General features: G+C 37.1%; 2 protein-coding genes across 3 annotated transcripts in view; one reads left to right on the top strand and one right to left on the bottom strand.

Moving 5' to 3' along the window:
• Positions 1-5081: 5081 nt before the first annotated feature.
• LOC117341016 (chondroadherin-like) lies at positions 5082-9211 on the bottom strand. 2 transcript variants are annotated; one of them, XM_033902815.1, is made up of 3 exons: positions 9059-9211; positions 6877-7820; positions 5082-6027 (listed from the first exon to the last, which is right to left on the bottom strand). In XM_033902815.1, exons 2-3 carry the CDS (start codon positions 7806-7808, stop codon positions 5709-5711), a joined length of 1251 nt encoding a protein of 416 aa, XP_033758706.1. In that variant the 5' UTR covers positions 7809-7820; positions 9059-9211; the 3' UTR covers positions 5082-5708. The 2 variants fall into 2 exon arrangements, with proteins under 2 accessions (XP_033758706.1, XP_033758708.1); XM_033902817.1 differs by lacking the exon at positions 9059-9211 and adding an exon at positions 8930-8986.
• A 1951-nt stretch (positions 9212-11162) lies between these two features.
• Positions 11163-14986, top strand: part of LOC117341017 (transmembrane protein 145-like) — a 17421-nt gene continuing 13597 nt past the window's right edge. The window contains 1 exon segment of the mRNA XM_033902818.1: positions 11163-11722. Within this exon segment, the coding sequence (XP_033758709.1) occupies positions 11633-11722 (90 nt within the window). The 5' untranslated portion in view covers positions 11163-11632.

The raw sequence follows: 14986 nt of genomic DNA on the forward strand, positions 1-14986 counted from the left end.
AGGGGTGTGATAATTGTAACAGTCTAAGTGTATTTGGGCCTATCCTACACAGGGGTGTGATAATTGTAACAGTATAAGTGTATTTAGACCTATCCTACACAGGGGTGTGATAATTGTAACAGTCTAAGTGTATTTGGGCCTATCCTACACAGGGGCGTGATAATTGTAATAGTATGAGTGTATTTGGGCCTATCCTACACAGGGGCGTGATAATTGTAACAGTCTAAGTGTATTTGGGCCTATCCTACACAGGGGTGTGATAATTGTAACAGTCTAAGTGTATTTGGGCCTATCCTACACAGGGGCGTGATAATTGTAATAGTATGAGTGTATTTGGGCCTATCCTACACAGGGGTGTGATAATTGTAACAGTGTAAGTGTATTTGGGCCTATCCTACACAGGGGTGTGATAATTGTAACAGTCTAAGTGTATTTGGGCCTATCCTACACAGGGGTGTGATAATTGTTACAGTGTAAGTGTATTTGGGCCTATCCTACACAGGGGCGTGATAATTGTAACAGTCTAAGTGTATTTGGGCCTATCCTACACAGGGGCGTGATAATTGTAATAGTGTAAGTGTATTTGGGCCTATCCTACACAGGGGTGTGATAATTGTAATAGTGTAAGTGTATTTGGGCCTATCCTACACAGGGGTGTGATAATTGTAACACTCTAAGTGTATTTGGGCCTATCCTACACAGGGGCGTGATAATTGTAATAGTGTAAGTGTATTTGGGCCTATCCTACACAGGGGTGTGATAATTGTAATAGTGTAAGTGTATTTGGGCCTATCCTACACAGGGGTGTGATAATTGTAACAGTATAAGTGTATTTGGGCCTATCCTACACAGGGGCGTGATAATTGTAACAGTCTAAGTGTATTTGGGCCTTTCCTATACAGGGGTGTGATAATTGTTACAGTGTAAGTGTATTTGGGCCTATCCTACACAGGGGTGTGATAATTGTGACAGTGTAAGTGTATTTGGGCCTATCCTACACAGGGGCGTGATAATTGTAACAGTGTAAATGTATTTGGGCCTATCCTTCACAGGGGTGTGATAATTGTAACACTCTAAGTGTATTTGGGCCTATCCTACACAGGGGTGTGATAATTGTTACAGTGTAAATGTATTTGGGCCTATCCTACACAGGGGTGTGATTATTGTAACAGTCTAAGTGTATTTGGGCCTATCCTACACAGGGGTGTGATAATTGTAACACTCTAAGTGTATTTGGGCCTATCCTACACAGGAGTGTGATAATTCGTTAGGTTGTACTGATCTTATTGCGGTTCTATGGTTAGAAAACAACCGAGACGTAATTTTTTATCGAATTTAGAATGTCTTAAACTACACTGTACATACGAAGATATGTAAAAATAAAGACATTCTCAGGTCCCTGTGGTAGTACAGAGAGAAAGCTATTTGCTTTTCTTTAATTAAGGATTGAATAATGTTATGTTGAGGTGTATGGGGGTATAAACCTCAATAGGTCTTGAGACAAATTTATTATGAACTGCTTTCACTGTATTTTTTTTTCAATTTTATTGAATTTGAAGTTCAACCAAATCAATTGCTAAGAGTATTACAAAGAATTAATCAAATATATGTGTCAAGGGGTCATGAAAACTGTTTTAACCGGTTCCTGGGGCCGTTGGACACACGATTGATACCGGAAACTTCAATATACTGTATTTCCCTCCTATTACCGGGCTCATTAGACGTAAAATTAATTGGATTTGAACGTGTGCACGTGTACATCGCTGACTGTTTATTTACCGTTATTTAAGTAACAATAAATTAAAGGAAAGTCAACAACAACATCTTGTAGTTTATTTGTGTTGACCCTCAGTACCTCAGCCAAATACTTCTGATGACCCGTGATATGGTCCCGGGGGAGTACGTCCGTCATCGGAACAGCCAAAGTGTAGACATTGATGTACAACTCCCGAGGGAGGGAAGTCGCTATTAGAACAGCGATCATTGAAGTGGTAAACCTCGGTAGTGTTAGGGGGTCATTATCGGACGTTTAGATGATTTTAATTAACTCACTGTTTATTATATAGAAGAATGGCAAGGAGTTGTAGAAAATGGCCGCATCTAAATTTTCTCGTCGCAAATATCAAATTACTGTTGTTCGGATGAAAACGATTTGTTCTGTCCGAAAAAATTATAGTATGCTGTAATACATTGAGTTTATTATGAGAGAAAAATGTACGCGAGATGCACGTGTTTTAAGGAGCTTAATAGTAAATCCAATGACAATGTAAATGACAATTGTTTATTCTCGGAAACTGTACAGTGCAGAGAATGTGAGCATTAACAAATGGATAACAATGATACATGGTAAAACAGAATGGACATCAGTATTGTGAATTAATTTTCTCATTTGTAATAAATCTAGCCAATTAGATAAGTTCATTTTGAGTTACGTTATCCAGTGATACGTTAACAAGCCTGTAAATCCCTGTAACGTACAGAAGTAACTCGGTCAGTGGGTACTATGTATCATGTCATCTATGGATCTTGATTTTGACACACAATATGCTAACTTTGACAAAACCTGCCAAATAATGCGTGTTTCTGGAGAACTCGTGGATCATATATGTTCACAAACGTCTATAAGACAAAACCAAGACAATGGTTTGACAGGATATGTCTCCATAAAACGTACACGGTAATTCTGTTTACCTCGAAATGTAAATGAAAGTTGTCAATAATATCACATAAATGACACACATAAAAATCTACATTTCAATAATCACAAATGTTCTTATTAGACTTAGACATTATAAACATCTCTAAGCAAAACAGGAAGGCTGTTAAAGGGAAAATCATTCAGATGCTTAAATGATATCTAACTGGTACATTTCCAACCATTGAAATACCTCCCTGTATGCCGTATTTACATTTCCAACCATTGAAATACCCCCCTGTATGCCGTATTTACATTTCCAACCATTGAAATACCCCCCTGTATGCCGTATTTACATTTCCAACCATTGAAATATCCCCCTGTATGCCGTATTTACATTTCCAACCATTGAAATATATGTAATACTATTCACAACCGTCGTTTGCATTTAAAGTTTCAAACGAAGTCGATTTGTAAATAATGGCCCTATTGTATCCTATAGACACTTCTTAGTATAACTGTATGGCAGTTCTATGTAAACTTTGCGTTTAAGCGGTACAAGTCCTCCTGAATCATTCATTTTTCGAATATTTTTCCAAAATTGCCGAAAAGTTAAGAAAATGACACGACAGTACGGAGGTCAGCGATCGGATGTTTACTAAGAATTTATTATAAATTATTTAAGTTATTTATTTGAAATTTGGCCCGAGTATCGACATTCAATAGCTGATTATAAGAACAACCCGGTTCCCGAATTTGCCGTAAAATCACAGCGTATTTACATTGTTACATGAATACGTGTTTATGATTTATATACTGGATGTTGTCTATCCTCCACCCACCGCCTTGGTGACCGGTGAAAGTGCTATTTGTTTGATTTTTGCTTTTTCGGCATAGCCGTATACTATTCTTTTGGCCCCTGATATGACGCGGCAGGTGGCGTTACTGGTGAAGATGAAGTATGTGATACACGTATGTCAGTGTAGCGGAAAACGCAAAATGCAGATATGCAGTTAAAAACGAAACAAAGTTAAGATTGAATGCAATTAAGCTTAATAAGTGGATGTATCTTTTTAAATGACACATTGATAACATCATATTCCTGATTCAAATGCAGTCTTATTATCACCAAAAATGATTCAAACTGATATAATTTTGTTATCCGTGCTGAAACGAATTAGTTCGTTTATTTATTTCACCAGCAGTTTTACATGTAACCACGAGCATAACAACTATGCCGTTTATCTTTTTTAAAGATATTTCTTGTTTTCTGGTTTTTTTTGTCTTTTTTTTTTGTCTTTTTTTCTTGTTTTGATGGGTGTGTCCTTTTTTCGTTTTTTTTTCTTCTTTGTTTGTTTTTGTTTTGTTTTGTAAGAAATAAACTGATTAACTACATTCTAAGTAACGACCAGTCTTGTCAGATGAAGTGGGAGGGGAGGTAACCCTTACAAGGATAACGCTACATGGTCAGAGTTACCTAACGTAGTGTATAATGATAATCTGTATTTTAATCAACTTTATTATTATTCTCCGAACCCTTCATATATAAATGTTTGATGAAATAATTTCCTGTATAATCATTTATAATTTACAACGGGATTCAACACACTGCGACGTATCAGACAGGAACATCTCATCAAATAATACATATGTTCTCAAACAGAAATTAAAATACTTACTATCTTTCATTAAGGCAAATATAATTTTATTTGTATGTTTGAATACCGAAAATCCGCTCGACGATTGATTTTCTTAGAAAATTGAAGTTGATACTCAAACGAGATACCCTACTATAACATACAAAACTTTTATCTTATAAGTATTGGAATACGGTATTGAGCCATGGGGTGACTATGATGTTTTTGAATACAATTGGTTAGAATCATAACTGGTTTACCTTCCCTGGCAAATAGTGATGCTCTGTATTTGGAAACTGGATTAGGAATACGTCTGAGAGACGTAAAAGAAGAAAATTTCAGTTAATTCAACACCAGAATTTTTCTACCCCATACATTTGAACAAAATACACCATATCCTCCTAGAAATAATTATCATTTTGAAATTCAAAACTACAGACTTTCTATTACAAATTCCTTCTTTTTACCACCAAACCTTCGTTGATGGAATGGACTACATATATTATATCTACACATTCAATTGAAGCTTTCAAAAAATGTATTACACCAGATTTATATAATTTGCAACCTCTAAAGTATTTTGAATATGGGGACAAGATAATTGATTTAATACAAAATGTACATACAAAGTGGCGTCATCTCTAGATATTATTTCGTGTTTATCATGTAGACTCCTCTGGATGATTATGTGGTTTAAGTTTTTTTTTTTTTTTTTTTTTTTGCTTTGTGTGTGTGTGTGCTTTTTGTGACAATAAAATGTGTTTTAATGAATCTTATACAACACAAGAACTTTATATCGAAGAAACACAGACTCTTCAACGTTAATCTTTATTTACAACGAACCCAACAGAGACTGCCTACAACTGAGAAGAGATGATTATGGTTCCCTATTTCTTGATAGAAACATGCCTTCTCCTTCAGTGTGGCCTCAATACATTTGTTGTTTGTCTTGTTCTTACATGTGTGTTATTGACGAGTTCGTTCCTGTAAACAAAACTCTGATAAACACTATAAACATCTGTATTGAGCGACAATTTATTTCTACATTTCTGTAGTAAACCTGGCAAATTTGTAAAAAAAAAAAAAAAAGATCACGTTGACAAAATTAATAGAATCAGGTCAAGTTTGAAGATGAAGTTAACATGTCCACGATTTAAAAAATGGAAGTTTTTCTCTGTTCCAGCTGAGACATGATATTCTAGTTCTGCTCGTCCACACACAATGTGCTGGAAATGTATTGGAGACCAGAGGTTTGATGATATTACACACGTAATGATACTGTATACCTTCACCACAGGTATGGACAACACAATGTAAATAAATACTACAAAAAATACTAAGTCATCTTTATATCGAGTTCCTCGTGAAATCTTTCTCTGCTGTTGCAGCAATTTCAAATTTCACATTTTCTTAATTAACCAGAGTTAGTATATCAGTTAGGCATACACTTCCGAATCAGCTTGTTTCTCAAGATCTGATTTGTCAAACGTCGGTTCCATGTCAAAGGTCACGGTTGCATGGTCTCTGTCATGTGAATACACTGCGACGTATTGACCTTTTACCTCTGACCTTTTACAAAATGTCAAATTCGCACGCTTGTGGTAGAGCAACATGAATAAACCTCCGAAAACGATGATGATGGCGAGCGTTATCAGTAGGGTCATTAAAACGCTTAACATGGACATCGGACACGCCAAGTCTGCGTCATCGATATCGAAGATCTCCATCCCTCGGAGTCTTGATGGATAGTTACACCTGTAAAATACGGACATCAACCTTAAGACATATTAGCTGATTGTGTCGAGATAACAGTTACGGGTATTTTGTGTTTGCGTGTTTTTGATCAGCGATAATGATTGGTCGAACGGAAGGCATTTATCCAATAGAAATGATTTTAAGTGCAATAACAAACTGAAGCAAATTGACGCCGTAGTCCGCCAAAAACTGCATCATATTAAATATGCGTGGTGTATCAATATTTGGGGTTTTCGTGGTTGATCGTAGAATCATAAAATAAATACAACCAATCTATACCACATTATTACTTGTTTTTTATGAAATTTAAACGAAACAAGCTTGAAACCACGAAAGAATGTGCCCCCGAATATTTCATTACAAACAGAAAACTACCAGAATCAGTATACCAATTAATTCAATGTTTTATCCGACTGTTTGATTCCTGGGTAAGAACAAATGAGAGTATTTTGAGAAAGAATAAAAAGTATAACAGACCAAACTATTTAAGATGGCCCCGAGCGGTTTATTTATTGATAGTAAGACATACTAGACTGTTTATAATGGCCCAAAAAGGTTCTTTTTGTAGTATGAGAGACCAGACTGCTTATCGTATCATATACATGTTCTACATAGAATGGAAATAACCTTGACATGTGTGTTATGGCAATACTCGTACAGTTTACTAAAACAGTACATACTCGTACAGTTTACTAAACCAGTACATACTCGTACAGTTTACTAAACCAGTACATACTCGTACAGTTTACTAAAACAGTACATACTCGTACAGTTTACTAAACCAGGACGCTTGTATGTATTGCTTTTTCCCGCCAGGAAGCAGAACAGTGACTTATCACTAATACTCACGCGATGGAAGCGTTGAGACTCTGGATGTAAGAGTCGGAAGTGACCCACTTCATGTGACAATCACACGACCAAGGGTTGTTGTTGAGTTCCGGCGCTCTGCGCATGTCTGTTGGTAGAGACAACTTTGTGATCCGGTGTAGCCGGTTGTTCCTCAGACCGAGGCGTTCTAAACCTGTCACCCCCGAGAACGCATTATCTGCTATGGCCGTGATCCTATTGTTGTCCAGATTAATAAAACGTAGTCTTGACGACAGTGTCAGGTGCATATCGTCAATTTCTGTAAGCTTGTTGTAACTCAGATCGAGACTATGAAGATGCGTGACCCCGGCAAACGCAGCAGTGTCAAAGGTCGCAAGGCTATTGTGACTAAGATCAAGCACACGAAGTCTCGACAGATTCTCGAGAGCGAGATGTTTTAGGGTAGATATGGCACAGTAGGACAAGTCTAACTCTTCAAGTCGATAATATCCGAAATCCCGGAATGTAAGACGCTCGATCATCCCGAGAGGATTCCCCCTCAGGATCAGCACGCGCAGACTATGGAACTCACTCATGACGAGGCGGTACTGCATGTCAATGAGAGCTGATCCCCGTAGAAGGTTGAAGGAGAGGTCCAATGTGTCCAGACTTGTGAGGTCTTTAAAGGCGTTCTGACTGACGGACGTGATGTGGTTCCGGGATAGATTTAGTCTCTCCAGTGCTGTTGGTTTGGAAATGTTAATATGTGGGATGTGGACCAGCTGGTTACCGGATAAATCTATATCTCTTACATCGTATGGGATATCCTCTCTGGACGGAAATGACGTAATATTACCGGAAGTACAATTAATTGTGTTTATATCCTGAGGATAACACCCGGGGTATCCCGAAGTCGCCAAGCTAAGCAGCATACACAGGGTACAGGAAAACAGAATCGTGTAAGTCTCAGCCATGATATTATCAATCTGAAAATTAGAGTGATGACGTATTGTGTGAAAGCGTGATATTGTTTGATACAATGTCCTAAGGAAGCGACTACGTCATAAACTTGTCTATCAAACTGACATGAACGCTTAATAAACTACAAAATTATTTTGCAGAGTGTACATCGGCTTTTGGTCAATGCAAAATATTTTAATCTTTCCAAAATAAAAGATATTATCATCAGTTGAAGACCTGAACAAACTGGATCTGCAGTGCATTGAAAAGTATTTCAAGGTATAAAGTTTAGAAATATAGTTTTATTTTAAAGTTACAACCCAAATAAATTATAAGAAAGCCCGGTAAATTACAAAAATAACACCGCAAAGTCTTAACAAACACAGTGTCCTGTCGTACAAACAAACATGGGAGCTATCTGAAAAAAGTGATATCACTGGAACTGATATTGTACTACAAATTCATGTTATAATATTTACATGTCTGCGTTAGGTCAGAGGAACTATTGGGCAGCAGAACTTTACTTTCCTTATTAGATATCTATAATGGATGAATACGATTTGTTTTGGAATGCACTTTTAATTCAAAGACAAAAAGCAAACTTTTATATGGTGATGATAGCGTTAATTATGTAATGTTTGACATTGTATGAAATTGACAAAAGACCTATTCGTGTTTCCATGGGATCATATTTACTCGATCGCTGTCCTAACATCTGTAATACGTGTACATAACAATGTGTATTACAGTAAATGTTGTTATCATACGTACGACAAAGGTATATAATGTTTAACGAATACAAATTAAAAAAAAAAAAACTTAAATCATTGTCGGTACATTAAACAGAGGATGGAATCAAGAAGAGACAGATGGACGTAACAGACAACTGCCTTCAGACAGTTTAACAAACGTGTCATCACAGATACTGTGTTATCTGACGGGTACGGACTGTAATATATTATCATGTCGGGTAATATAACATAATCTGTACATTGTTTGTGGTACACTAGTATGTATTTTATGTCAAGTGGTTCATGTATGTAATTTATGTCACGTGATCAATGAATGTAATAACAGCGACAGTAAGTAGACGTAAACAAGACACAAATTACTGAATTACGTAAAACAAACTTACATCAGATACCAGGTACGGTATTGTCAAATATAGCTCGTGTATAGTAGATATTCCCTTCGGCCGGTAGGACGCCGACACCTTTTAAAGGGAACGAAAGTCCTACACACATTCAGGGAGGGTGATACTTACAGTTCCACGTGTGATTGACGATTCCTGTTTCACTTCCTCACGAGCTATTATTCCACACGTGTCGGTAAAGGCGTGACGTCATCCCTGTAAACAGGGAAGGTCTAGAGGGGCGCTATCGGACAGCCGGTGTATCTGAACTTTGGATGGGACCTATCGGAGATAACGCTACCTTAGTCAGGTATGATATCAGATCTACAGTTGATGTATGATGTCATTTTATATCGGGATATTTTTGTAAATATAATCTGTCAATCTGTACGGTGACAAAATTGTATTTGCTTATCGTATTCGCGTATTTAAAAAGAGATATGTGGTTGAACATAGTTAAAGACGTAATTATACAATTCTATGTTCGATTAAGTAGATATATTATATATAGTTTCCTGTGGACTAAAGCCAATCTCAACTAAATATAACAAAGGGAGGGAGGGGATATGGTCATGTAGCCCCCAAAGGATATATGGTCATGTAGCCCCCAAAGGGGGTATGATCACGTAGCCCCCAAAGGGGTTGTGGTCATGTAGCCCCTAAATCTCGGCGAAACGAAACTCATCCGCCTCCTGTTTTTGTTTGTTTGTTTGTTTTTTGTTTTCAATATGGATTGACGAAGTGTATATTGATATTTCATTTTCAAACTGATGACGTAACACTTACATAGTGCTTCTTACACGGACTCTGGCAAGTCTAACGGCTGTCAACTTTGTATGTTTAAAGTCCTATCAACACTCAAACGTGATTATATATAAATATTATCACGTGGGCGAGGAACTAACACAATTAGGTAATAATTCGACTAAAATGATGTTTGACGTAATCTGGATTAATATCTTACCCCGGTATTTGAGTTCTTTCAGCCAAAAAATTTAAACGTGAGGAATAAAAAACGCTTTTTGTTTTGTTTTTGTTTTTTATTGACTTGAACGTTCCGGATATTTATGTCCAAAAGTTGCTTTTCAAGTTGAAAATAGTCTCGCAAACCCAAATTAGCTTGGTGTGTGTTTCTTTTGTATAATAAATAATGATTTCCAAACAGTTTATATTCTGGTTTGTTTTTGTATTGAAGGTTGAAAATCTGTTTCAAGAACTGAATAAAAAACTAAATCGGCACTACCTACCTACCCATATGTAAAACCCCCTCTTCAGGCTACATCCCACCAAGATATTTTAAAGATGGCCTCATAGAAAAAATGTTCACTGTTATGTGACCAGTTGTTTTAAAAGGAAAATCTTTAAAAACTCATTTGATAATTAGTGTACAATGTATGTAACCAGAGGTGCATTCACAAAAATAATATGATAATTAGAAATGTCGATTTCAAAATACATCGATAAATTAAAAAAAATGCATTCACTAATATCTAGTATCCGTTCTCCATAAAACTGAGAAGTGTTTGGTTAAAGGATTTAGCAATACAGCAATACAGCAATACGGCAATACGGCAATACAGCAATACAGCAATACAGCAATACGCAGTTTTCTAATTATTCTGATATAAATCTTTCGTATTTCGGCGTAGGTCTGTACCGCAGGGACTTGATAATATTAGTTACAGTCTACATGTATTTTGACCTCCCCCCCCTAGTGTGTATAACATTTGGAGACGTTGTGTTTTTTTTTTGGGGGGGGGGGGGGGGGGGGGGGGGCTAGATTATAATAAGGTAATTTTAACACTCCTCACCCCCTCAACCCCCCCCCCCCCCCCCCCCCCCCAAAAAAAAGAAATAAAAATAAAATAAATGTCTCAAAATGTGCTATACACACAGTAAAGTATGTCATTAATGTCCGAGATATACTTATTTTAGATCTAAGTCAAATGACAACCACCAAACAGAATATATAACGGACATAACGGAGGGTAGATTTAAAATCTGTAAAATAAACGTTTGCCATGTGTTAGGCTTCAGAACGTAAGAACGGGTACTTGTCGGGTAGAAAACCGGCAAAAGGTTCCAAAATACTGGTTTGTGTAGGCTACCATAAGTGTGAGTGTCACTAAGTGTGAACATAACTATATACATATTAACAGTTACACATTTACAGAACTTTTCAACACTGTATTGTCACAACGTATTGATCTTAATCTTACCCGACTCAGGCCCATAAATACACACATTGGCTCACTGATCCGTCACGCTGACCAAACACCCAGTAGATCTACACAGTGTTAACGGTCATTACTGAAACTGACAACCACCTTCAGGACGCTGGTCATTCTAGGGACCCTAATGGACCCCACGGGACCCTGTGTATGTCTTTAAGGGCCTACAGGGACAAGGTGGTACTCAAGACGTTTGGACCATTTAGGAAGTTACCGAGCTCGGGTTCCTTCTGTGGACGGCCTCTTAGGAATATTAAAGGCCTCTTACGAAAGAACGGTTCTTGAAATTCCAAGTATCGGGGACTATTTTGGAATTGGCAGACTTCGACATTACTTGTGATTTCTACCATGTCTAGGTGGACATTTTTGGTCCCAAGTTTCTTCTGAAAAAGAGAGATCCCTTGAGTATAACGTTGAGGATAGTTTTATTCCGAGTTGAAGACGTACACTGACGGGAGTTATTTACACTGTTAACATGTCGGGGTGGATGTTCCTGGCCCTCCTTCCCCTACTGTGGCATCAGACACTCGGGAAGAGAGTGGAAGGGACTCTTATTACAGGACAGGTACGTCATCACTTAAAGGTCCCTCAATAACCCTCAGATAGGACACTAATTACCAAAAAGGTACGTCACCACCCAAAGATCCCTCAATAACCCTCAGATAGGACACTAATTAACAGGTACGTCACCACCAAAGGTCCCTCAATAACCCTAACGTAAGACTCTAATTACCAAACAGGTACGTCACCACCCAAATGTCCCTCAATAACCCTAACGTAGGACACTAATTACCAGACAGGTACGTCATCACCCAAAGGTCCCTCACTAACCCTAACGTAGGACTCTAATTACCAGACAGGTACGTCATCACCCAAAGGTCCCTCAATAACCCTAACGTAGGACACTAATTAACAGGTACGTCACCACCCAAAGGTCCCTCAATAACCCTAACGTAAGACTCTAATTACCAGACAGGTACGTCACCACCCAAAGGTTCCTCAATAACCCTAACGTAGGACACTAATTACCAAAAAGGTACGTCACCACCCAAAGGTTCATCAATAACCCTAACGTAGGACACTAATCACCAGGTACGTCACCACCCAAAGGTCCCTCAATAACCCTAACGTAGGACTCTAATTACCAGACAGGTACATCATCACCCAAAGGTCCCTCAATAACCCTAACGTAGGACATCTAATTACCAAAAAGGTACGTCACCACCCAAAGGTTCCTCAATAACCCTAACGTAGGATACTAATTAACAGGTACGTCACCACCCAAATATCCCTCCGTAGCCCTATGGTATGTCACTTCTTTATCGGTTTCAAGAACGAAAAAAAAGAAAAAATATCAGAATGACCCTAATGACCCATTGTTTTATACAAATGTGGCCGCAGGTAGAGTTTATTTTATGTACATTATATCAAACATTGTTGGATGTGAGATAGAAAAAAATAGACACAGGAATGTATGTAGGATTGTTAAAATATTGACGCTTATATTTATAACGTTTGACAGTTAAGTTTGACCAGTGGCCAGGTTAGTACAAGTGTTGACCATTACTTGACCAGTATAAGCCATCGACTCTTTTATCCATGAAAAGTATAACATAATACTTGTATATTGACGTAACGTATTACTGGTCAATAGTGGTCATATTACTGGTCAGATACTGACCAGAGTCCATTCATTGTCAGTACTGACCAGAGCTATCCTACAGTTCGTCAGGAGTATTTACGATTTTTATAATGAAAATATAGTTCAGAAGTAAATCTTGTCGGCAAAAAAAATTAAAAGCTGTTATGGCAATGTCATATAATACTGACAATTAGCTAAATAATTAAATAAAATATAAGATTATAAATAGCATTTCTAATTTTTGATATAATTGTCACACGTAAATGTGCAGTTATATATCACTTATAACTATAAGTAACTGGATATATCTGTGATACATCTGTGTTGTTGTATCGTTATATTTCACCTTAAACGTTTAATATATTTAGTAAACTATAATTTGATATTTTATATAAGCTGTTGATATACAGACGTATTTATGTGTTAGAGGTTAAGACTGGCCCGTTATGGACGTTTGTTGGTAGAGCTGATTAATTCTATTATTATACCGTGATCCTCTAACTTAGGACCTAATCCAGCGATAATCCTATTGTACTTAACCTACTGACTCGGGTTGGAATAACAAGCTTCCGATGGACATTGCTTACCTGATCTAGGTTCGTGGAACGCTTGGCACCTTAGTGTGAAATTCCTTTTGTTTATTTTTATGTTTGTCGATCCGGTTCAGTCGGATTTGTGTAATTCAAGGAAAAATACAACATGTATAAAATTATTTTAGAGACATTGTTTCTGATGCCGATAACAATTAAAGGACCGTTAAAACAGCTTAATTGAATTAAATTGAACGAAAATAATCGGCATGTATATATGTGAACTTGATTTCTGATATTGTTTCATTATTTTGTGGAATAGAAAGAAAATACCAGGACTCTCCTTCTAATATAAATTTCTGCGTTGGGCCCTTGGGCTTGGGTACCGATCCTTTATCTGTATAAACTGTTTATAGAGAAGGCGTGGTAAAGTTGTGACTGTATCGAGCGTTGAAATGTAAGACAAAGTCATCCGCTTCATGGATTCTTCTTTATTTAAACATATAAATCGATATCAAACTCTGGTGACGAACAATTAGTATCTATCAGCAAACATTTTAAATACACAAAAATTTAACATTCTACCGATCGATTGGTAAATATGTCTTATATAGTGTTAGTTTCCGGCGGTGTTTTTGTGAGTGGGCATCGTAGATCATGTGAATTAAACTGTATTTAATGGTTAAGTAACGTCCCCTACATCATTATACAATTTACCCTACATCATAACCCCTCCCCCCCATCCCTTTATCCCCACCCGACCTCTACCAGCACTCTCCCTACCCCCACCCCACCCCATTTAATATACATAGAACACGAGAGATGGCGTTTGTATGATGGAACGCTCGATTGTCTGGTGTATCCTATACCGAAAGTAATTTGAGATTGTCGCCGTTTTTTCCCATCAAATTCAGTTAGTTATATGAGATTCGTATGCTAGATTCTGACAATATTACACATGTATAGTATCAACAGTATTGTGAGATATTGAATTATTGATGTCGTTTAATTCAATACCGGAAAACCTATACAATCATCTATGTAATAACCTAACCAATTATTCTATACAGAACATTATGTTCCACCAGAAATAACAAACTAACCCATTCTTGTGGTAGTACCTCCACGACAGGATTGCCGCGACAGTACCTGTATTTATAGCAGTATGCTAATTTCCTGTACGTTATCTATATATCTATTTATAGGATTGTGAATTCCTTACAGGGTTCTGTTTCCTGTACGTTATCTATATATATCTATCTATTTATAGAATTGGGAGTTCTTTACAAGGTTCTGTTTCCTGTACGTTATCTATATATCTATTTATAGGATTGCGATTTCCTTACAAGGTTCTGTTTCCTGTACGTTATCTATATATCTATTTATAGGATTGGGAGTTCCTTACGAGGTTCTGTTTCCTGTACGTTATCTATATATCTATCTATTTATAGAATTGGGAGTTCCTTACAAGGTTCTGTTTCCTGTACGTTATCTATATATCTATTTATAGGATTGCGATTTCCTTACAAGGTTCTGTTTCCTGTACGTTATCTATATATCTATTTATAGGATTGGGAGTTCCTTACGAGGTTCTGTTTCCTGTACGTTATCTATATATCTATCTATTTATAGAATTGGGAGTTCCTTACAAGGTTCT

This window comes from Pecten maximus, chromosome 13, assembly GCF_902652985.1.
Source record: "Pecten maximus chromosome 13, xPecMax1.1, whole genome shotgun sequence".
Lineage (NCBI taxonomy): Eukaryota > Metazoa > Mollusca > Bivalvia > Pectinida > Pectinidae > Pecten > Pecten maximus.

Bases quoted from the DNA above. Each gene is read 5' to 3' on its own strand.
- LOC117341016 (XM_033902815.1), bottom strand. From the start codon at position 7,808: ATGGCTGAGACTTACACGATTCTGTTTTCCTGTACCCTGTGTATGCTG. The intron at 6,028-6,876 runs GTGAGTATTAGT...CGTATTTTACAG, and splicing joins AGTCTCAACGCTTCCATCGC to GTGTAACTATCCATCAAGAC.